Source organism: Phasianus colchicus, chromosome 1 (genome assembly GCF_987193195.1).
Source record: "Phasianus colchicus chromosome 1, bPhaCol1.hap1.1, whole genome shotgun sequence".
Classification (NCBI taxonomy): Eukaryota; Metazoa; Chordata; class Aves; order Galliformes; family Phasianidae; genus Phasianus; species Phasianus colchicus.
In genome coordinates, this window is record NC_143436.1 from 195,258,163 (window position 1) to 195,283,162 (window position 25,000).

The following is a 25,000-nucleotide window of genomic DNA, read 5'->3' on the forward strand; positions in this document are numbered from 1 at the left end:
CAGGGGAGTTGGACCAGATGGCCTTTCAGGGTCTCTTCCAACTCAAAAGATCCTATGGTTCTATTTAAATAAACTCATTTTGTGCCAACTGCCTGAGTAAATAGTGTCAGGTAAATATCTGTGTCTCACATGTGGTCATGTAAATCAGGGGATGTGCATAGCCCTGACCCATGGGAATGGCCTGAGGGATGTGAGCAGCATGATGTGATCTGGGGGAGATGGGGAGGATCTGGAAAGTAAAACCTCAAACTCAAAAGCAACATTTTAAAACCCTAAAACACTTCAAAGCATGTGGCGTCCCGGTTCTGGGATCTTTCTGAAAGCACAGTTGAGCCTTTGTGTTGTGCTGGGAGGAAAATGCAACAAGCCATGCTATGCTGGGAGGGGGCCAGGCCTGGTTGTAGGGATGGGGCTGTTTGCTTGCTACCTCTTGGGAGCAAAAAAATGCTGTAGGTGTCCCCATTCATTGCAGGGGAGTAGGACTGGATGACCCCTGAGGATCCCTTCCAACTCAAAGGATTCTATGATTGAATCCCCCTGGGTGCATTGGGACAGAAATCCTCATCCGGGAGGATGCTCCACGTGTTCCTATGCATTGCCCCCCTTCCCTCGCCCCACATCGGTGTGTGCTTACTAGCAAAAATCAACCACCACAACCTCCCGTCTCATTTTGGGGTGATTCCAGGAGACTGAGTTATTATTGCAGCAGCTGCCTTAGCTCCCCATTAAAAAGCTCACTCTGCTTAGGAGCTAGCACTGGGCAAACGCTCTCAGAGCCCAAAACTGTGCTAAGAGCTGCATACCTGGCAGCAGTGCAGCCATACCTTTCCTCCACATAAACCCCAGGATTTTCCCCCAGGATTTAGGACGTTGTTTTTTTATCCAGCGTAAATCACCCCTTCCCCAGTCTGCCTCTCAGCCATTATCACCCAACAAAACGTCCATCCATCCATACCATGGGTACCAGGGGACACAACCACCCCGCAACACCCAACCCTATGGGTAGCAGCCATGCTCCCTTCCCACCCCCCAAGCTCTCCACACGTTTTGTGATGTGGATTTGTGTCGACAGAGCGAGACGCCCGGCTCTCTCCTCCTGACAAACACGTCCCACGAGGACAATGATGGAGTTCCTGCGAAATTTTTACCGCTGACCTTTTTCCTCCCCAATGGAGCAGGGAATGCGTCTCCGAGCAAAGGCTGGGGACAGCAGAGAGCATGTTCTAACATTGGAAAATGTGACTGCGCCTTTGTGGAATGCCTTTTTTTTTTCCCCCCCCCTTTTTCCTTCCCATTTCTTCCCACCCCCCCACTCCCCTCTCCAACACACACCATAAGAAAAACACCGTGCTGAAAACTTGAAAATTTAAAGCGAAAAATCGCAGTCTGCTCCCCCCACCCCCCTCCCTTCTCTCCCCAGCTCCGTCTGAACAAGCAGCCAAGCTGTTAAATGCTTTTACCTGCTGTGTCCAAGTCAAAAGTTAAATAATGTGTGAATGAATGGGGAAAGAAAACAAGAGGCAGAGAGAGAGTGCGGGAGAGAGCCCCTCTTACAACTAGATAATTGTTACATTATGAGAAACAAATAACACGCTGCTCCTCTCCGGCTCTGTGTCCGTGACATCTTGACAGGTACATCTGAAGTTAATTATGGCTCTCGTTGCCTTTCACCCTGCTGTTGGAGCCGGACCCTGCAAACACACGCCAATGGAACTGTGCAGTTAGCACATCTTTTCTTCCCAAGGTCTGTTTGCTGATCCACTGTGCTGGAAAGCTTTGGTTATTTAATCCCACACATTCTGAGCACCCTGATGGAGCTGTAGGTGTCCCTGTTGATTGCAAGAGAGAGTTGGACCAGATGGCCTTTAAACGCAACTCAAACAATTCTATGATTCCCAGTTCCATAGGGATGCTGGTTTCCATCACTGTCAAATCATCTTCAGCCCATCTCAAGCCACCCGCCAACCCTTCACCAACTCACCTATCCTACTTTCTTCCCCATGGCATGGTGTTTCTTTAATAATTTTCAGCACAAGTCATTGATTTGATGTGGTGACTGGAAGGCCTCTTAGACATAGAAAGCCTAGAATCATTAAGGTTGGAAAAGACCACTAAGATACCAAATCCAACCCCAACCCATCCCCACCATGCCCACTGACCACAGTGCCACATCTCCATGGTTCATGGAACACCTCCAGGGATGGTGACTCCACCACCTCCCTGAGCAGCCTGTGCCAATGCGTTATGACCATTTTGGAGAATAAATTTTCCTTAATACCCAATCTGAACCTCCACTGATGCAACTTAACATCATTACCTCTTGTCCTGCTGCTGTTACCTGGAAGATGAGGCTGGCCCCCATCTCACTACAACCACTGTTCAGGGTATTGGAGAGAGCAATGAGTCTCCCAAGAGACTCCTCTCCTCCCTTCTGGACACAGAAAACAGGATTTGTTTCACCAACATCACTGACCAGATCCCTCCAGTTGCTCTGAACTGCCTTTGTGTTTGTTGCAGAGTTTCTTGTAAGGCAGCTCATCTTCTTTCTCCCATGGCTCCCTTTAGAAGCATATCACAATGTTCCTCTATGTGAATATAAAGGGGACATGCTGAGGAAAGCATTTTGTCAGATATCTCCTGCTCTATGCATAGAAAATTTAGGATGATAAGGCACTGGCACAGGCTGCCCAGGGGACCAGTAGATGGCCCATCCCTGGCAGTGCCCTGCACTATGTTAGATGGGGCTTTGTGAATCTGGTCTACAGGAGGTCTCTCTGTCCATGGAGGGGTTGGAAGCTGGTGGACTTTAAGATCCCTGCCTACACAAACCAGTCTGTGGTTCTGTGATTCATTCCATGAAATGTGTGGCACACACATTAAGGATGATAATTCGGCCTCCCTCTGAATATTAATTTTAATATCCCTTTTATAGTCATCCAAAAGGATGAGGATTTGGTGGAGTAAAGGGATGATATTGGATTTCCTTCAAACTCTTCCCCAGGACTTGAATTTGTAATGCTTGATCTGAGTTTCTTAAATGGAGAAGCTGAAGATAGAAGATTGAACATGCATGGTCCATAATGGGCAGCACCTCTTACGCTGCCTTTGTCAGAAAGAATTATTCCAGAGCCATCCAAGCCAACTCAGCAAGGAAGTTTTATCTGCATTGCTGGCCAGGATGACACCAGAAACTGATCTTGAGCCCATCCTGATGGTCCTCATCCTCCATCCCATGCCCAACCCTGGTGTGTGAGTTTGAATCTGCCCCATCTCTAGCCCTCCAGCATTATCCCAGCAGGCTTCACACCCTCAAACATCGGGTTTCATGCTAGAAAACACCATGCCGGTGGTCTGCAGCACAGCTCGCATATTATTTCAGACAGTTTAACTTGGCCAAAACACACAAAACGGTTGTTATGTCTTGGGGCCAGAGGGGCAGCATGTGAGCTGGGGGATAGCTGGCAATGCACGCTGCAATAGGGAATGTGCTCCAGATGGGGACAGCCCTTGTGGGGTGGGCATTCATGGTCAGTATCCTTCAGCCCAGGGGTGTTTCCTAATCCTTTGTTATTTGACAGTGTGTATATGACCCATGGATCCCAATATTTGGAGACTCTGTGTCTCCTTGCATGGTCTTCATCCACACCCCAACATGACAACCCACAGTGTTCCTTAGGTAAAGATATCTGGCTATATCCACATCACCAGACCATGGAGTGAAACAGCACTGAAGATTTACAATCCACAGCCCCAAGAGATTTTATTTTTAGGCTAGCCATATCCTGGTCCCCTGGACCCACTCTTGGTTGGGATGTGGTATGTAATCCCATGGATCAGGTCTTCTGCTTTGAGTTTATGTGAACCAAAACCTCGGTGCAGATGCAGATGCCCTCCCTTTGGAGAGATACAATGGTGAAGAAGAGCATGAAATGCTTTCCCCGTCCCCCAACTCCATGTTGATTCTTACTTCGACTTTGAAGCTCAAATAGAACCCTAAACTTGAAAGAAAACCTCATCCCAAAGCTTCCCAGAAGCAATTTCCCCTTTGCAGTCATAGAGATACCACAAGCTGTTTGCTTGGGGCTGGCATACTTTGTTCTGCTCTTTCAGAGACACTCAGTAGAGTCTCATCTCCATCCCAAACCCCAAGTCCAAGTATTCTTCATCTGCCCAGAAATTTGCTTGGTATCTGCATCTTTCTAATAATGATGTTTCTATTCCCTCAGGCTTCATTTATATAAAAGTTGATCAATACTGAAGAAATTCCCATGTCTTTGTACTCCAGGGAAGAATTTTGATGAGTCCCTCAGCTGTTAATTTAAGTTACATTCTGGATTTACTAAGATCATGCTTTCTGATTTTCTAACTTGGTTGGAAAACTCCCACAACGAAAATAACCAATTGTGAGTAAATAAGCAATGCCACATGCTCCTCAACAAATTTATGATCTGGATACCCTCAAGACTTCTAAGTAAAGACCACATGTATTTGTTTTTCAAACATTTTATTTGGCAGATGTTCCTGGAAGACCAGGGCCCAGTGGTGGAAATGGGAATTGACTGAACAAGACCCATAGCCATACAAATGAGATTGCAAGCATTCTTAAGAGTCTTGGAGAAAACACCAAATAAAATAGTTTTAAATTAAGTTGAAGGTACTTTATCATGATTTTCTTTTCTTTTACCCCGAGGGAAAGCACATCTCACAAGATTCTTATGATTTTACTGCTCAAAGACAGAAAAGAAGGGAACACATTTGATGTTCCCTCATCTGAGCAGACCTGCCTCCAGCCTACCATACATTTTTAATATTAGTCCTAAAACCATTCCAGGTACAGTTCTAGATGCTGGAGGGATTTCAGAAATGCGTTTGTGCTGCATGCCAAAATACTAAAAGCAGGGCTAGATTGTGTCATCGGTTTTCAATCAAGCCTCTTTATGCCTCTTATTGAAAGTTGCTTAAAAAGTTGCTCATAAAATGGTAAGGACTTTTTCCATATAGCTAAAAGCTGAGGTTCCTGAGTGCAGCTGCTGTAGGGGTGCTCTGCTGAAGGACCGGGTGTTGTCTGGGTTCATATGGCTATAGCAAGGAGAAGAGAATACTTAACTTTCTTTTCCTTGTTCTTCTTTCTCCTTTCCTTGTTCCTTTCCCTCTCCTCTCCTCTCCTCTCCTCTCCTCTCCTCTCCTCTCCTCTCCTCTCCTCTCCTCTCCTCTCCTCTCCTCTCCTCTCCTCTCCTCTCCTCTCCTCTCCTCTCCTCTCCTCTCCTCTCCTCTCCTCTCCTCTCCTCGCCCTTCCCTTTTCCCTTTCCCTTTCCCTTTCCCATTTTTCTTTTCCCTTTCCCTCTCTTCCTTCCTTCCTTCCTTCCTTCCTTCCTTCCTTCCTTCCTTCCTTCCTTCCTTCCTTCCTTCCTTCCTTCCTTCCTTCCTTCCTTCCTTCCTTCCTTCCTTCCTTCCTTCCTTCCTTCCTTCCTTCCTCCCTCCCTCCCTCCCTCCCTCCCTCCCTTCCATCCTCACCTCCTTTCCTACTCTCTCCTGTCTCTCTGTCTCCTTCTCTATTGTCAGCCAGCAGGTCCACCACTCCAGCAAAAGCACAGCTGCATTGACAAAGAATTTGCTATCAGAAGGAGAAAAGAGCCAACTTAAGTAAGATACAACGCTTTGGTTTTTTTTTTTTGCTGGTACAACGTTGATGAGCACTGCATCGTCCCTTTGATACATGAGATGGAGCCCTAAATTCACATATAACAGATGCAAAAGTAGCTCTGGACTCTTCTATTCTGTTTTTCCAAGCCCGAGTTCCACTTTTCTAAAATCACCCTGCAGCACTTGTAATTATACTGGTCTGAAATGACAAAGGCCTATCCAAATCCCTCACAGAACAGTGGTAGGGGCTGCACTGTCCGTCATCTTTGGATGAAGGAGAGACATTTGGATTTCTTCTCAGAAAGCTTCTCCAATCCTGGGATGTGACTACAGCACGAGCACTGAGAAGAAGCCACTCTTTATTGGTACACTGTGCAAAACCACTGCAGGACAATAAACTTGGAGTCCCACAGTGATGGTTTTACAGCCTGCATCCAGAGCAAAACCTTGCTTTAATATTGCCTTCAAGTAATCTTCAGTGCCTAACATTTACTTAATTCCTCGTTGTTAAAAACCCCAGAGGAAGAATAGGCTCGTCCTAACCTCTTTTGGACTGAGGTTCTGAGCTATTAATCTCTCGTGTCAGCATATTTTATTAATACTGTATTTCTGCAGCTGATAGGTAGAATGCTCCATAAGCCACTTACCGTCTGCATCGTGACTGTGCTGTAAAGGATCTTTCTTCCACAGATTATTGCTTTGATAGATTAGAGGTTTGTACAGCCACAACACCTCATCTCATCAATTCTAGGCTCTCAGGAGGGCCCTCAAGGCTGAGGCATCTGCTCAGCACAAATGTTTTTAGCAGCATCATCCTCACCATGCCCCCACAGGCTTAGGGAAGTGTTATTACACCGCTTCTCCAATGAGGAACTGGTGGCTTCATGCTGCATTGCTTTCACGAAGAAGCAATTTTTCCTTCTGTTCCATCCCATGGGTGACCCCAAACCACCCCACCACAGCAGCATCCATGGGAGTAAAGCTGCCAGAATCCACCTCACAGCCTTTTGGCTGGATTTAAAGGCTAGGGGACTTGGTGTAAAGAATTGCCTCACTGTAAAATAAGAGAAGGAAGGAGGCATCATGATGGGAAAGATTCTCAGCCTTGTCTGGGTTGGATGGGGCCCTGGGCAGCTTGAGCTGGTACCTGGCTTAGTGGTTGGCAGCCCTGCCTGTGGCAGGGGGCTTAGAAGCAGATGACCTTTAAGGTCCCTTCCAACCCAAGCCATTCATCAATTCTATGGTCTAAAGAAAGTTGGTTGAACTGGAAGCGTGTTTGCCCTATCCCACTGTAACTGCAAGATATGCTTTCCATTGCATTTTTTATTCTAGGTTCACAGAGTTTGGGTAGTCTATGGGTAGCTCATGCATCAGCAGCTCCCATTTCACACTGAGGTGAGAACAGCCAGATGAACACGAGCCAACAGTGTGCCCAGGTGGCCAAGAGGGCCAATAGCATCCTATGGGATGTTCATTAACTATGGAGATCTGTGCTAAGTTAGTGCTTAGTGAGCATGGTGGGGAAGGCCTGGGAATGGATTTGGGGGTCTCAGTGATCTTTTCCATTCTTATTGATTCTATGATGCAGTGTGTCCTTCTGGCTGTTCTTTTCTTCTCCAGTAAACCCCTGTCCATGGCACAACCTTCTCTGTGCCATGCTCAGCTCTATTGAGTCCTCACCTTGCGTTCTCCTTGAGGAAGAGCTTGCTGGGCTGGTGGTAGGGTGGTAAACTCACTGAATGGAGGAGTTTTTCCCCCAGAAACCAACAGTTCGTGGTGAGCTGCAGCTGTTGTCAAATCTGAAAACCATCTGAACTAAAGAGGTCTTCCTGGGAAAATGTAACTACTTTGGAGGAGGGCTTCAAAAGTTTATTGGATAAAGTATAGAGCAAGGGGGGAAAGATGCTCTTCAGTGACATATATCTAACAAAACTTAATGAGTGTGGGTTTTGTAAGCTCAAAAAGCAGTAAGAAATTCCTTCTGAAGAGCTCAAACAAGTCATACCCATGAAAAGAAGATATCACTTAAAGGAATAAAGTGCATCTGCTGCAATCTGTAGTCCAAAAGATGCAGAAGAGACAACAACAAGAGGATTGTGGCATCCCGCTGGATTTTCTCCACGTCTCTGTCCCTAGATAACCCAAACCAAAGTGAACCATCCCTCCTTGCTGCCCTTGTGGTTCATCTCTCACACCCCTATGTGAAAGTAGTTCAGCATCCTCAGGGTTAAATCAGATTTGCTACCCAACCAAGACCTGGCAGCTGAATTTCATCCCAGCACGAGTTTTTACAATCAAATTGTAGACTCCAGCAAAAGAATTAAAAAAAACACCCCCAATGGCTAGCCCAAGGTTTATAATGGAAATCACAACAGAGCTGTGATTGTAGTATCAGGAACAGCATCACTGCAATACAGTTGTAAACTGATACTGTCCTTGGGGGAATTATAAAAGGTAAAAAAAAAAAAAAAAAAAAAGTGACCAAAACACACTTGGTACCCCCAGCAGGTGTGAGGTGGTGGGTGCCATGACTGGCTGGGAAAAGGGCATTTTGCCAAGGTGAGCTTTAAAGGATGCAAAATGATGAAATCTCCTTGCGCCAAGCACAGAATGATGAAATCTCCTTATCCCCAGTGCAAAACTGTAGCCCTGTGCTGAGGGAAATGAGCTGAGGTACTTAGTGTGAGCTCAGAATTGTGAGGATGGTGGATCTACAGTTTCAGTGTCTAAGCCAGAGTGGGAAGTTCTGCTCAGGGCAGCTCTCCAGCTCTTCATGCCCTTGAGATGTGGACATTTAAGTGTACCCATTTCCAGGATGGACAGTGTTGGCTACACATGGATCATCTCCAGTTATACTAGACAAAACAACAGTGGACACAGTGGTTTCTCATGATGTGGGTCCAACAAGATGGAGGTGAAGCCTTTTCCAACATTTAAGTAGAGAAAGATTAACATAAATCTTCTGGATCTCATCTTTGTTATTATTATCTGGCCGTAAAAGGAGGGAAATCAATTGTGAGCTACTTGCAAATCCCAGCTTCCGAACTGCTCTACATCCTCAGTTTGCAAATGAGTTTAGCCCATCCTCTCCCAGACCTCTTAAAACCATGAAGCAGAAATTGTGTTTGGCTGCAATGGAAAGAGAAAGCTGAGAACGATACAATAAAGAAAAACAATGGCCACATTTTATTGCCTTACTCACCCATGCTTTCCTGAGCATGACTTATGGAAGCTTTGATTTACGCTGGTGCAAGCTTTATCTGCTGCTGTCTTGGCCAGCTCATTCTTAATACTGAGACCTATGGGCCTCTGCTGACTTTCTTGGTTAAATAAATTAAAGCAAATATAAACGTTAATGGAAGCCACTTTATTTATGGCTGGAGTTGAGCGCTGTCTCTTACACCGTGGGTCCAATCCAAAACCCATTAATCCAAAGCCTACTGACATCACTGCATCAGGCCCTATCTTTGCTCTATCCTTCCTCGCTACAAAAGGGACAGCTAAAAAATAATTTTCAACGAGATTGAGCTAACCCAGCAAAGCCATTCTGCACAAAGCATTCAGCCCTTGGCACCCCTGGGGATGTGCAGAGCTGAGGATATTTTAGTGGCTGTTGTTTGAAGGCTAAAGATATTCCTCCCCCAGAGAGGCCTCCCCCCTTCTCCTATCCATGCCAGCCATCCCACCCTCTAAATATCTCCTCGAGAAAAGTTTTGCAGTGCATCACACGCTGTTTGTGGTCAAACACTTTTTGGCTCCTCCGTCTGGTACAGAACCCACTTGCAGCTCTTCAGACACATTCTCAGATTGTTCTGTGCCAAACCTTGATTTTTTTCTGCCAGGATGGATGGAGATATCTTTCTGTTGCTTTTTTTAGGTGTTATTATTTTTATTATTGCTCTTCATTCAGATATTTGGTGGGGGCTGGGGGTTTTAGACAGTTAGATGATCTTGAGGTCTTTTCCACCCTTAATTATTCTATGATTCTACAACCGTAGGTCACCAAGGCTCTGGCTTTTCACATCTGATCATGTCCCATTGATATTAATGGAGCTTTTCCACTGAGTTGTGTGGGGTCTGGATGCAGAGACTGAAAGTCATGGAGGAAGCTTTTGGTCAGACCTCCAGCACAGGGCAGACCAAGGAATCCTCTCAAAACAACTACAGCATCAAGCACCCCACTTCTGCGTGAGCATCCTTGGCATGGCATCCAAGATAGGCAGGTTCAAGCTGCCCAGGCAAAGTGACTCAGACAAGACACCATTTATCTTGCCCAGAGAGGTGGTGGTTACTCCATCTCTGGAGACATCCAAGGTCAGGCTGGATGGGGCTCTGAGCACCTGATGGATCTGTGGGTGTCCATGTTCATTGCAAGGGAGTTGGACCAGATGGCCTTTAAGCATCCCTTCCAACTCGAACTTTTTTCTGTGATTTTATGATTCCATCATTCTATACCTCATCCAGTACCTGTTTCACAAAGTTTTGGCACCCGATGCAGCTGCTTAAACGCTGAGGTCCTTGTCCACCAGCTCACTGTTACAACCTGTATCATGACATCATGGGTGAATGTAAACTTCAGTATTGGGTTTCACTAAAGTAAAACAATGGTTGGACAGGTTGTTTAGAGAGGTGTGCGTGCTTGTGTGGGGACACACATGAAGCAGAGATGAATGAACGCTCTGCAGGACCACTCACATGGACACATTCCATCGTGGAAGAGGAACCATGCCCCGTAATCAGGTGTTTGGAAGTAAACAGAAATCCCAAATAACTGTCAGGGTGGAAGCAGACAGAAAGCATACCACTCCACTCAGGAAAAAGATTCACTGCTGTCAACAAAAGGGACTCATCCGCAATATTTTCCAGGCTGGTTCAGATAACAATGAAGTAACAAGCCTGTGTCTGGGAAAGGCTTTCATAGTATCCCCTTGAAAACCAGTCCTTAATAAAACTGACTGCTGGAAGGGAAGAGGTCCCAGTCTGCATGTCTTCAGTCTTTTAAAGAAAATCACAAACCAGGTTTTCAGAAGCTCATTTCTCAACTGAGAAGTTGAACTGCAAGTGGACGACCGTCTCCTGGTGCCCATAGCCGTGACCAGACTTTACAGGTCAAGAAAACAGCATTCAGCATTGACATGTGTTAGTGGGATGGAGTAGGGGGCAGATGCTTGAAAATCAGCCCCCCACCTGAGCTGTGCAGAGTTGCTTCAAACCCACATTTCCCAGCCAGGGATTGAGTTGGTGAGGTGAACGCATTAAATGACTGCTGGGAAATGCAAGGAAGCTTTTTAGGTAAAAATATAACATACCTATGCGTATGATTACATAGAGAAGAGTGCACCTGGGAGAAAGTTTTCTCGTCCAAATGGTTCCAGATTGAGTTTCAAAGTACTCGTCTGGACTTCTACCAAGTACAGTCAAGTCAAACGGTGATTATGCCATTAATCTGCTTGTTGTCCCTAGTCTCCATCAAAGCCATCTTTCTCTCAGCGTTACAGCTAGAATTGTTTGACCAAGATGGGGCACTGTGACTCATGTTGGGATCCTTCCCCTGGCTGTGGTTGGATGTCCTACGCTCACAGCCAGGGGTCATAGATGAACACGGTGGTCCAAATTATGTCTTGCTTTTGCTTTGTTTTGCCTTGGAAACACATCCTTGCAGCAGAGCCAGTTGTGCCTGGCTCTTCAGAAATGTTCAGCCCCTCCAATCCCAGCTGGATTTTCAGAGATGAAGAATGTTCGCATGAACAAGATTGAAATACTTGCCCAGGAGGTGTGGCAGTGGGGATGGCTGCCTGAAGACATCTTTCCTACAAGCCAGCCTGCTCTGAAAACCTCTCCCAAAGCCCTTTGGATAACGTGGCTCTAAAGCTGCCTTGCTTGAGATGGTCCCAAGATCTTCAAAACCTGGCACAGCTTTATCCCAGTGCACACATCCCAGAATGAGTTCGGGGATCAGGGACTGGATTAAAAATGGGCAGAAATAGGGATGTCTAACAAATGTTTTGCTCGTAGAAGAGGTGTTTTTACTCTCAGCCAGCATTTGCAAAGCCGGGATCATAACAAGTGATGCAAATATTTCACAATGTTCCTCCTATTCCAAAAAGGTCATTCAGGCATTTTATCTTTTCCAGTTGGTCTCCATCTCTCCACTCTTGCAAATCACTGTTATTAATTAGTCATCCTCTATTAAGCCCCCTGTGAGGAGGATTCCAGCTCCTGCACCGCAGCAAAGGAGGGGTTACTGAACTTCTTTGCAGGGAAGAAAAAGCATTACCCCACCCTGTAGGGATCATTCAGCGTTGGAGAGAGGAGTTGACAGCTGGTTTTTATTAGGATGGAGGCCTAAAGGCAGCGTTGGGGTAGGGGTGGGACATTTTCTCAGTCCTTGGGCTGGGAGGTCGGGCTTTATGGTCTCCAGCCAAATGGCACAAGAGTCAAGAGGCTCTGCTTTGGTTTTCTTCTGTCTGAGGATGGGAGCAGGGCTGGTGCAGAGCTCTGCTGGGCCTCCAGCCAGGCACTCCTGCAGCATAGGTGAGGAGCAATGATGCTAAAGGCAAGGTGAGATGGTGAGGGCGATAAACCCCAAAGAAATGTGGGGAGAGTGAGATGGAGGTACAGCTCAGAGCCTTGCTACTGGAATCATAGTATGGGCAACACTGAGTTTTTGTGTCACTTTAACTACACTGTCTTGGGACAAAAATCCATTTTCTTTTATTTCCTTGCAGGAGACTGCATCCCCTCCATGCTTATGATGATGTAGCCTTGGGGTTGCAGCCCTCCCATGGTCATGGTGTTGCAGCCAGCTGTGGGGGTGCAATACTTGTTCACATGTTGCTCCTCTGCAGTATGTTGTTTCAATCCTATGGTCAGCTTCAGAGAAATCACACTTGAAAATAATTCTTATATCCAAAGCTGTCTTCCTCATCCTCTACCTCTTTGCGGATCATGTCCAAAGAAGGGCAATGAAGCAGTGAAAAACACAAATCTGATGGGGAGCAGCTGAGGGAACAGGGGCTGTTCAGTCTGGAGAAGAGAAGGCTCAGGGGACACCTTATTACTCTTTATAGTGACCTGAAAGGAGGTGGTGGCAAGGTAGATATTGGCCTCTGCTCCCAGGTAATATCAAAAGGATGAGAGGTGATGGCCTAAAGGGGAAGTTCAGGTTGGATATTCAGAAAATTTTATTTGCTAGAAGAGTGGTGATGCATTGGCACAGGCTGCCCAGGGAGGTGGTGGAGTAACCGACCCTGGAGGTGTTCAAGAACTGTGGCACTGAGAAACATGATTATTGGGCATGGTGGTGTTGGGCTGGGATTGGACTTGATGACCTTATTGGTCTTTTTCAACCTTAATGATTCCATGATTCCATGATTCTATGATTCCCAGAGATGTGGCACAGCCCCTGTGTACCACAAAGCAGGAAGGGCTATATCCAGACTTGCACCAATGCATTTGCTCTTCAGGACTATCAATGCTTTCTATGTGTGGCAGCACAGAGGAAACAATCACAAAATATTTTTCCTGGGCTTGCATTTAATTTGGAGGAACCTTGATTACTTTTATAGGAGCTTTCCAGCATTTTGGAAGGTCCTTGTTTGATCTCTCTTGCTTAGAGCAGAGGAACATCATCTTGTCATCTTGTCACAGGGCTGACTGTCATATGCCCTAGCACCTTCCAACCACCAACCCCTACTCATTAATTACCAAAAAAAACCCCACCTCCAGAACATTTATAAATGGCTCCCTTGACTGTCACATGCAGAACACACACTAATGCTGGGTGAAGTGTTACCCTAACCCCTCTGCGCGTGTGATGGCTTTCATGGCTCATTCGTAGCACGCAGCATCTTGAAACTCACTGATAAAACTGTAATACCACACCCCACAGTATACATAACGATGTCATATTAATAAATATTTGCAGAGTGCCACGACTTGGCACTGCGTTTTAGAGATTTTTAAATGGAGGAGCGTGGCCCCCTGCTCCAGGAGAGTTTACACTCTGGTCCTGGTTCTGTATATGTTTAATGTTATTGTGAGTTATCCATGGAGGGTCTCCTCTCTTTGTGGGGGCTTTGGGGGAAGGAGAGAGGGTGAGGAGACACATGCATAAAAACTAATGACAAATGATGCTATGGAAGGCAGCATGGGTGGCATTAATAATGGAAAATGCCTTTTTTTTTGTATATAGGTTGCTAGTTGAAGTCCAGTTGAGTTCCTCAACACCAAAATTGTATCCCTCTCTCAATGGTAATGCATGGTTATACAGCTGGGGGAGATCCGTAACAATATTAGGACTTAATAATGAGGATGAGGGTCTCACCTCGTCCCACCTGAGTTACTTTTGGGATCAGGAAGAGGTGTGAACTGATGCTCCTTCTTCTGCCTACTGTTACTTTGAGGACTGACATCTCATAGTTGCACCCTACCCTGATGCATCCTGATGGATTTTCCCAATGGATTTCATAGAATCATAGAATCATTAAGGTTGACAAAGACCAAAAAGATTATCCAATCCATCCAATTTGGGGCAGGAGGGGGAGTGTCACATCTCAGATCTCGCTGCACCTGCTGCATCAGATGGCCACAGAGCCTTATTTCCAGCCCAGCACCTTTCTTCAAATTACTTTTTTCTTCCCCAAAGTAGCTATGCTAAGAGTTCACAAGGAGATGATGTTCCAAACGTTGCCTTGAGTCTCATAATTATGTTGCTTCAGAAATGCAATCCAGAAAACTCTGTCCCACTGTCTCCAAATCTAATAAGGGGTGGGAACATCCACTCCCCAAATCGCCCCATGTCTTCAAGCTGCAGTGCCAGAGGGTGTTGTTTGTCCAAGAACTGCTTGCTTCCCATGGGGCTTGTTCAGCTGACAGCCATAAACACTCTTAGAAAGTCCCAGCTCTGGTTTATTTATTGTTGTGTTGGTGTGGACAGTCCTCTTTCAGGAAAATCCCATGGTAGATGATGAACCAAGTAACTTTTTGCTGATGGAAATGGCAATATTTTTTTGACCCACAGAAATGGTAGGAAACCTAATGGCTGATCAACTTCTAGATTTAAACCCTTGACTCAGACCTCAGGTCCTATCAAATAATACCACATACGTACATTAAAGCAGTTCCCTTCCAGTGTGTCCCAAAAAACTTCCATGTTTTGCACCAGAGCCTGGCCCTAATTTGTGCATGAGCAGCAGGAGGAAAAGCCTTGCAGTGTTTCAGCAATGACATCCACGGTTCAGCAAAGCACTTAGACAACAACGTGTCACATAGAGATTAAGGGGATTTAAACACACGCTGAAAGGTTTTGGCATATCAGGGCCTGGGGGCTTGTCTATGCAAGACATTGTCTCAGATTAAAGGTTTGTGATGGTTTTAAAGTTCCTAAAGCTCTTCCTAAATAACTCCCCATATGCATGTGGTTAGTGTAGAGCATATATCCTACCTCATTTAAGTATCCTGTAGAGCTTTTCTCACTATTCTTCTGGGTTCTATTCCTGTCATGGGCATAAATTGATCTCGTTAACTCCGTGACATTTACCCTCAGAGAATTGCAAAATCACAGAACCATAGGGGTTAGAAGCGATCTCTAGCGATCATCAAGTTCAACTCCCTGCTAAAGAAGGTTCCCTACAGCTAATCACACAGGAGAGTGTCCAGGAGGCTCTTGAATATCTCCAGAGAAAGAGTCTCCACCACCTCTTTGGGCAGCTTGTGCCAGTGCTCTATCACTCTCATGGTAAAAAAGTTTGTTCTTTCTTGAGCCTGCCCCCATCCACCTTACATCTGTCCTTTGATATTCATGACTACTGATAAGACCTCTGCTCAACCTTCTCTTCTCCAGCCTGACCACTCCCAGGTCTCTCAGCCTTTCCTCATAAGGGAGATGCTCTAAGCCCCTAATCACCTTTGTGGTCCTCCTCCGGACTCTCCATTAGTTCCCTAACTTTCTTGAACTGTGGAGCCCAGAACTGGATGCAGTAATCCAGATGTGACCTCACCAGGGCAGAGTAGAGGGTGAGGATCACCTCCCTCAGTCTTCTTGCCACACTCTTCTTGACTCATCACAGTGTACCTACTATGAAAGTAGGACTTCCCTTATTGCATTGTGTTTGCATAGCTCCAAGCACAGTAGGTGCCTACTGCAAAAACGTGGGTCTTATAACTACTAAAGATCTTGGGTGATAGTGAGCCTGCCCATGACAAGGTGATGGACAGTACAGACAACTATAGGGACAAAGTGCTAGTGGAAGCCTTCAACCTGCTGCATGTTATGATGATGAAGACTACAGGGAGACTTAAGGTAAATACTTCTAAGGAATTGAGGAGTTAACCTCCAAGAAGGTGTCAAGACCAGCTGCACAGCTGAAGTGCCTCTACAGCAATGCATGCAGTTTGGGAAACAAACAGGAGTTGGAAGCCACTGTGCCACTGGAAAATTATGACTTTAGGAAAGCCAAATTCCAGATTTTCAGGGAGTTAGTCAACAAATTCCCTAGGTATCCGTCCTCAAGGACAGGGGAACAGAGTAGAGCTGGCAGATGTTTAAGGAGGCTTTCCTCAGGGCACAGAGCTCTCCATTCCCAGGTGTAGCAATTCAGAAAAAGAAGGCAAGAGACTGGCGTAGCTGAACTGGGACCTGCTGGTCAAACTGGAGGGCAAGAAGAAAATGCACAGGCAGTGGAACTAGAAATAGGTAACCTGTGGGCATGGGGTCTGAAAGATCAAGGCCCAGCTGGAACTGGATTTGGCAAGGGGTGCAAAGAAGGATAAGAAAGACTTCTATAGGTACATCAATCAGAAATGGAAAGTCCAGGAGGGCATACCACCTAGTGAGCAACAGAAGCAGGCTGGTAACAATGGACAAGACACATGGAACAGAGAGAGGTGATATGGGATAACCAGCATGGCTTCATCAAGGGCAGGTCCTGCCTGACCAATCTAGTCATTTGTTATGAAGGTGTAACTGTGTTAGTGGACAAGGGAATAGCCACTGATGCCATTTATCTGGATATCAGTGAGGCCTCTGACACAGTCCCCTGTAACAACCTTCTATCCAAATTGGAAAGATAATGATTTGATGGGTGGACTGTCTGGATGGATGAAGAAATGGTTGTGAGATTGTACTCAGAGTGGTGGTCAATGCCTCAATGTCTGGATGGAGAATGGTGATGAGTGCTGTCCCTCAGTGGTCAGCACTGGGACCTAAACTCTTAAATATCTCAATCAATGACATTGACAGTGGAATTGAGTGCATGCTCAACAAGCTGTGGGGTGTGGTCAACACACAGAGGGAAGGGATGCCATCCAGAGGGACCTAGAGAGGCTGAGCAGTGGGCCCAGGAGAAACTTGTGAGATTCAACAAATCCAAGTGCAAGGTCTGCCTCTGGGTTGAGGCAACCCTCGCTATCAGTACAAGCTGGGGGATGTAAGGATGAAGCACAGCCCTGCTGGTAGGAACCTGGGTGTACTGCTGGATGGTAACTGGACATGAGCCAGCACTGTGTCCTCACAGCCCTAAAACCAACTGTATGCTGGGCTGCATCCAAAGCAATGTGGCCAGCAGGGCAAGGAAGGTGATCCTGCCCTTCTGCTCTGCACTGTGAGCCATTACCTGGAGTATTGCATCCAGATGTGGAGTCCTCAGAATAGAAGAGACACGGAGCTGTTGGAGTGCATCCAGTGGAATGCCCCAAAAATGATCCAAGGGATGGAACATCTCTCCTATGAGGACAGGCTGAGAGAGCTGGGGCTGTGCAGCCTGGAGAAGAGAAGGCTCCAAGGAGACTCGAGAGTGGCCTTCCAGTACCCAAAGGGAGGCTGTAAGAAGGAAGGGGACAGACTCTTTAGCAGGGTCTGCTGTGATAGGACAAGGGGAAATGGTTTCAAACTAGAACAGGAGAGATTTACATTGGATATAAGGAAGAAGATTTTTAAAGTGGTGAGGCATAGGAACAAATTGCTCAGAGATGTAGTGGATGCCCCATCCTGGGAGACACTCAAGTTCAGGCTGGATGAGACTCTGAGCACCTGATGGAGCTCTAACCCTAACCCTAACCCTAATCCTAAACCTGTGCATTGCAGGGGAGTTGGACCAGATGATCTTTAATGGTCCCTTCCAGCTCAAATGAGCCTATGCTTCTATGAAACCCTGGAGGAGGAGGTGCACACTCCTGAGGTGGGAAGAGACTGGGGAAATGGCAGTCTCAGGCTGTTTGAGCATCTGGTGGCAATTGTCACACAAAGAAAAATGGACAAACTGTGCATAGCTGCTGGCTACTCTTGGCCTTAAATAATATAGAGGCTTTGGGAATTCAGGACTGTGTATATGGTATTCTTTGAAGTCAATGTAGGAAAGCTCATCAGTGACCAGTATATACCAATTCAATCTTCGCAGTGCAGGGACACATACATAAAAGTATAACCCTAGATAAGTAAGTTTTCCAAAACAGAACTTTAGGAAATTTGTTTGGAGTCTCTTGGTCCTAAGAGTAAAGCATTCATCCTCTTCTTTCCTCTCACCTGACATCTATGATGAATCTGCATGATCAAAATGGCACAGGTACTTTTGCAACCAGTGCCAATTCCTTCACAGGTCATAGCTGACACACACACACAAAAATCATGCTCAGGAGGATGAGGTTGAGAAGCCATTTTTCTCGTTTCTCCTCTTTTCTTTTCTCTCTTCTTCTTCTCTTCTCTTCTCTTCTCTTTTCTTCTCTTTTCTTTTCTTTTCTTTTCTTTTCTTTTCTTTTCTTTTCTTTTCTTTTCTTTTCTTTTCTTTTCTTTTCTTTTCTTTTCTTTTCTTTTCTTTTCTTTTCTTTTCTTTTCTTTTCTTTTCTTTTCTTTTCTTTTCTTTTCTTTTCTTTTCCTTTTCTTTCTTTTCTTTTTTCTCCTCTCCTCTCCTCTCCTCTCCTCTCCTCTCCTCTCCTCTCCTCTCCTCTCCTCTCCTCTCCTCTCCTCTCCTCTCCTCTCCTCTCCTCTCCTCTCCTCTCCTCTCCTCTCCTCTCCTCTCCTCTCCTCTCCTCTCCTCTCCTCTCCTCTCCTCTCCTCTCCTCTCCTCTCCTCTTTCCCTTTCTTTTTCTACCTCTTCTTTGCTTTTTTTCTCCTTTCTCTTCTTTTCTCTCCTTTCCTCTCCTCTCCTTTTCTCTTTTTCTCGGCTCTTCTCTCCTCTTTCCCTCTCCCTTCTTTACCTTTTCCTTTCCCTTTACTTATTTTTTCCCTTTTCCTTTCCTTTCCCTTTCTTTTCCCTTTCCCTTTTTTTCTTATCATTTTTCTCCTTTTTCCTTTTTCTTCTTTTTCTCTCTCTTTCTCTCTTTCTTTCTTTCTTTCTTTCTTTCTTTCTTTCTTTCTTTCTTTCTTTCTTTCTTTCTTTCTTTCTTTCTTTCTTTCTTTCTTTCTCCTTTTTATTCCCTCCCTTTCTCACTTTCTCCCTTCCTCTCTTTTTCACTCGTTTTTCTTTTTTTTTCCAACCTTTACGATTCTATGCTTCTATTCTACGTTCTCTTTCTTCTCTTCTTCTTTTCCTTCTGGATGCAAGCAACTCCCAGCCACCCATCACCAATACAGCTACGAGAGAAAAACAAACGAACAAACAAACAAAACAACCCAGATCTCAACACCTGAACTTTCCAAACTGATTAAATGCAGATCGAAGAAGCCGAGGCGGTGCCACCCGGGGGCTGACAGAGCGGGGACGTTTGCTCGCAGCCGCGCTATGACCGTCACCAAGTGATTTCTTCCCCTCTCAAGAGTTGGAAATCCACCTGACAGCCCCGTGCCTGAAAAGTATCTTTGTCCTTCAGCCGGGCAGCCAGCGAACGCTGATCATCCTCCGGAGAGGCCACGCTTCAAAGTTTTCCGGTGAAAATACCATTTTTGGCTTTTTTTTTTTTTTTTTTTTAATAAACTTTTTTTTTTTTTTTTTTCTTGCTAATTATTTACTGCTCATTAAAACGAGCCAACCTCGTGGAACTCTGCCCTCCCCGGAGGCAGCGGGGGCAGCTCCGAAGGGAGGGCTCAACATGGGGGGGGGGGATGGAGGGGGGTCCTCCCCTTCCCCTCCTCCCCTCTGCGCATCGCTGCGGGCGCGGAGCCCCGCGGAGCACCGCTCCGACCCGCAGGGGATGCGCGGGGCGCGGAGCGCTCCCGGCCGAGCCCTTTGTTATGCTAATCCGGGCTGACATCACGTATCAAAGCCGCGGGGACCGCATATAAGGAGGCTCCGCGGGGCCGCTGAGGCAGAGGGGATCCGGACTCAGCCCTCGCTCTGCCCCGGGTGGAGGTAAGTGGGGATCGGGGGCTTTGGGGTGAGGAGCTGAGGGGACACCTCCCCCCCCTTACCCTGGTATGGGATGGGGCAGTGGTCTCCGGATTGAGGTAGGAGTGGTAGAGTGAGGGTAGGAGATGGTTTGGAGGGTGTAAGAGGGAGCTGAGCCCCTAGAGGGAGATTGCAGGGTGAATTGGAGGATGAGGAAAGAGGGGAGAATGGAGGGAGAGGAGGGAATTGGAGGATGTAAAGGAGAGGGGAGAACGGAGGGAGAAGTGAGAGTTGGGGAATAGAGGGAGAAGGGAGGATTGAAGGGTGGAAGGGAAAGGGGAGACCCGGAGGCTGCAGGGGAAAAAGGAGACCTGGAGGCTAAAAGGGAGAGGAGAGACCCAAAAGGGTGATTTGGGACCTAGAGGGTGTAGAAGGGTGTGGAACCCAGGGGATGAAGAGGAGAAACCTGGAGGCTGCAAGAGAGAGGGGAGATCAAGCAGTTACAAGGGAGATCAGGCACCCAGGAGCTGTAAGGGAAAGGGAAGACTGGAGGGGACTAGATGGGAGAGGGTTGATGCAGAAGCATATAGGGACATTGGAGTGCTGGGTGCTGCAAGAGACAGGGCTGAAAGCATGAAGGGGGATACATCACCCCCTTCTCCCCATCCTCTCTCCAAGTCATTGGGAGATGTGTTACCCCTCGTATAAAATACCCTTAAAATAAGAGTCAGCTGGGTGACTTTCCTTCTTGAGTGGGAAAGTTGGGAAAAGGTGAGACGGATACTCACATGTTTATATATAGTCCACATTGCTTGTTCCCATCCTGGAGCTGCACTCTCAGAGGTGTCAGATGGGAACATATGCTGCATGCAAGGAACTTTTCCTGCATGCAAGAGTGGGGCTGCCTGCAAACAGCCCCAGGGTGTCAGGAAAAGGGAGCTCTGAGTTAAAGACGGCGCCGGTTTGAGGAGACCGCGGGCCACTTGCTGCCGGTTTGATCAGTGACCCAGAGCTCTGCAGAGCTGTAAACATCACGTCTGCCCCCAACGAGTCTCCCTCCTTCCCTCCCCTTTGCAAATTCCTCTTGCAAACGTAACCTGTGCCGGAGTGAGTGGAAAAAGGAGTTTTATTGCCTCCCTGAGTAACAGGGGTGCGATCGTGGGCAAAATTTGCAGCTCTCAGGATGGGAAGCTGGATAATTTCTATTTCTCTTTGGGAAAAATAAGTAAATAAAGACAGACAGATAGATGGACAGACAGACAGACTGACTGATGAAAAGCCTGATTTTTTTTTCAAGTCACAGAACTATGATGTTGGATAGTGAGACCGTCTGAGACATCTTGCCCTCAACTCTGTGCTGTTTAGCCATTCATGGGAAGGAGATAAGGGGTCTGAAATATCTAAATGGACACTAAAAGGCATGGGCAGGATTAAGGGTTGAAGGTTTCCAGTGTGCTCGTGGAGGGGAGGGAAGCAAAGAGCTTCCAGAGATGAAAAGACAGAGCAATACCCTGAGCTGAGAAGTATGTCTGGATGCTCCTGGGAGCGCTGCCTTCCCCTCCAATGGATGCATCAAACCCAAATCCAAGTGGGCATTAAAGGAAAACAGCCTATGGCAATGAAATCCTACCTCCTCTTGTCCACTGGAGTTTTGTCTTGGACTTCAAGGGAGATGGGAACTCGCCTTCAGAGTTTATTAAAATCCTCTGTAATAACAGCACTTCTCCAGTAACCCTTTAGACCAGGCAGACACTAGGGTTGTGATAGCAGCCAGAATGGAAAAACGCATTTCAGATTGCAGAGCAAACACCCAGGAATATTCCTTCTCCCTTCCACTATTGCTTCTGTAATTGGGACACCAAGGCAGAAAGGTGCAGTGGGGACAAACCCAGAGCTGGGGCTCAGGTGAGACATATTTGCCCCAAGTTAATGGGTGGCAAAGGGGGTCCCCAATGCTGATTGTTCTCCATCCCAAAATTCTGAAAGGACGGTGCTGGGAGGGATGCAGTTGCATCTGTAGAATGAGAGGTAATGGCCTCAAGTTGCACCAGGGGAGGTTCAGATGAGATATTAGGAACCATTTCTACTTAGAAAGGGTGGTGATGCATTGGCACAGGCTGCACAGGGAGGTGGTGGAGTCACCGTCTGTGAAGGTGTTCAAGAAGTGTGGAGATGTGGCACTTTGGGACACGGTCAGTGGGCATGGTGGGATAGGTTGGGGTTGGACTTGATGATCTTAGAGGTCTTTTCCAGTTTTAACTAACCTATGACTTGGGGATGTCGGTGAGTACTTTTCAGGAGGCAGGCTTTTCTGCTTGTTTTGTCGTTGGCTTTCTTGTGGGGTGGGCTTGCCATTGGAAACCGCCGCAAAGACCACAATGAACAGCCCGAAGCGGTTTCTGAAGTGGAGAACTGAAGGGAAACCCATTTACTGCTATTAATATCGCTGCTAAAACAAGTCATGCCCTGGAGATAGAGAGGACCCTTGTAAGAATTTGAGTTTGTTTGCTGCTTTGTTTATTTGTTTGGAGTGAAGAAGAAAATGGAGTGGAGGGGGGAATCGCTGAGAGCTTTTTTTCCCTCCGGGCTGCTCTACAGCGATGGGGCTGCGTGTTTATAAAGCCGCTCGGTGAGCTCCAGGTGCCCGAGGACTTGGAAGAAGTGAGAGGCAGAGTTAATGAGGTGAGAAGGAAAGCAGAAGGGAAAGAGCAGAACGCATTTGTTGCAACAGATCAGCCTGAAACATCTGCAGGGCACGGGCACCTGCGTTAGTTGGGAAATGTAGTTTTTTTTAATTTGTAAAAGGAAAAAAAAACTCTGGAGAGAAGGAAGGGAGAGATGGAGAGTGAGTGAGATTTGAGCACGTCTTAAGATTTATCTCTTTTTTTTTTTTTTTTAACTTCTTCCCAACATTTTAGAGAGGAGGAAATAAAGCCAAACAGCAAACGAAGCCTTGCCGTATGCAGGGTTAAATGGAAACACACAATCAGACCATAACTCAGGGTGTAATTCAAGCCATACGTTTTGTCTGTCTGTTGCCTCGAAAGGTTGTATCAAGGCTTGGCGAGGGAGGGGATAATCCAAACTTCATCGTGATTCATAAACCACTCCTTTGCGATTTGGATAATAGATCTCTTTCACGGCGACTCGCCCAACCTCAGAGCTAACCGTGGCTCCGTGCTCTGTCTCCTTCCAGGTTGTGCATCCCCAACACACAGGCTGAAGGAAATACATCGCACAGGAGATTCAGAAGCCTCCTATTTTCCCCTCTTGAAGCTGATTTCCTACTGAAAGTGGGGGACGGTGGAGAAAATGAAGCCGAGCCCGCAATTTTTGCTAGCTGCTTTTCTGTCCTTGATTCTGCAGACGGGGATTTGCTATGGGATAAAATGGATGTAAGTACCCAGCTATCTCTCGGCATTTTTAGAACCTTTTGTAGTCACTGCTGCTCTGTTACACGGTTCTGCAGCTCTGTTATTTGAGCCATTTAAAGAGCAGTGCGTGTTGCACTTCTCTGGGCATTCATTGATTTCAAGTGTGTGGACTCGGGGCTTGTGCTAACAACATGCCTCAATCTTCTTTGCAAAATATGCATGATTTAGGCTTGCTTTTTCTTCTCCTTGTTGATAGCAAAGGAAAGGCACACACTTGAATGCTCGCATGAACCACTTATGAAGTTTCTAGTGTCAGCCCCTACCAGCTCCCACTGGGACCAATGGTCATGCGAGGCAGGAGCTGAGAGCAGGAGGGAGGGCAGTGGGGATAATCTCCAGCCACAGGGGATGCTTGACAGATAACATGCTTTTTTGGTGGACCTTTTAACCTTTGGATTTTGCGAAGGGTGTTAAAAACGAAGTGGGGAGGGGGGAGGAGGGTGAAGAAATACCAAGGAGTGTGGTCAAGTCTGGATCGAGTTTCCTCTGAGGTAATGTCACTGCAAACAAAGTGAAAACATTGCTATCTCATTTCTTTGCTTAAGCAAGCGATCGATTAGTTGCTTACTGCAAAGCAAACAAACAAACCCCTCCAGCACCCATCTGGTTTCCTGCCCTCTGTTTCTGCTCTGGTTTGAAGCTGCGCACAAAGTAAATAATGGGATGTGGGCTAACCTCAAGTGAGCATCTCCCATAAATGGCACAATAAAATGAGATGCCAGGGAAGGTCTCTTGTGTGGGATGCAGTGTGTTTAGGTGAGAAACTTGGGGATAGGCAGTGAAATTAGGACAAGAGGTTCCTGCTTTACTCCTCCTTTCACCACAGACTTTGTGCTGTGTTTAATTCCCATCCTTCTGACCCAGCCTTTGCCACTTGAGGCTTTCCCCTCACCGTCTCTTGAAAAGGTGGGATTTTTTCATTGAAACTCAGAATCAGTCATAGAATCACGGAATGGTTTGGGTTGGAAGGAACCTTAAAGCCCACCCAGTTCCAACCCCTTGCTGTTGGCTGCTTGCCCCCCACTTAAACAGGGTGCCAAGGGCCCCATCTAGCCTGTCCATGAATGCCTACATGGATGGGGCACCCACATCTTCCTTTGACAACTTTCTTACTCTTAAATTAGATGTTTTGGAGCCAGTGCATTCAATGCCCTGCGTGCAGCCAGCAGAGAAAGGACTTTACAGATGCCTACTCTTATGATAGACATCAAACACAAGCATCAAGAGATGCTTTCTGGACATGTCATGGAATGCAGGGAGCTGTTTGAGACCACACATCCACCTTTTACATGCATGAAGAGAAGCAGGGTGAATCCTTCCATAGGGTGTTTAAGTGCACATGATCTGAAGTTTGCCTGCATTAGGGCATCTTTTGTGCTCTCTCTCCATACTGTGAGGAAGAAGAAGGTATCGAGATTTGATTTGCTTTTCACCATCTTGTCTTTCTACCCTGTAGCAGGCACCACAGCTAAGTCTCAAAGCCCAACTCCAAGTATTTAGGCTCTCAGCTTTGCATATATCATAATATCATAGAATTGTTTGAGTTGAAGGGACCCTAGTCCCTAGTCCGACCCCCCTGCAGTGAGCCAGGGTTAGCTCCATCAGGTGCTCAGAGCCCATCCAGCCTGACCTTAAGTGTCTCTATGGACAAGGCACCCACCA

At 46.6% G+C, this 25,000-nt stretch overlaps 1 protein-coding gene across 1 annotated transcript in view; it reads left to right on the forward strand.

The window, feature by feature from the left end:
• Positions 1-23,207: 23,207 nt before the first annotated feature.
• WNT11 (Wnt family member 11) overlaps positions 23,208-25,000 on the forward strand; it is a 25,244-nt gene continuing 23,451 nt past the window's right edge. The window contains exon 1 of the mRNA XM_031601066.2: positions 23,208-23,299. Coding sequence (XP_031456926.1) covers positions 23,217-23,299 — 83 coding nt within the window. The 5' untranslated portion in view covers positions 23,208-23,216. The remainder of the gene's footprint in view (positions 23,300-25,000) is intronic.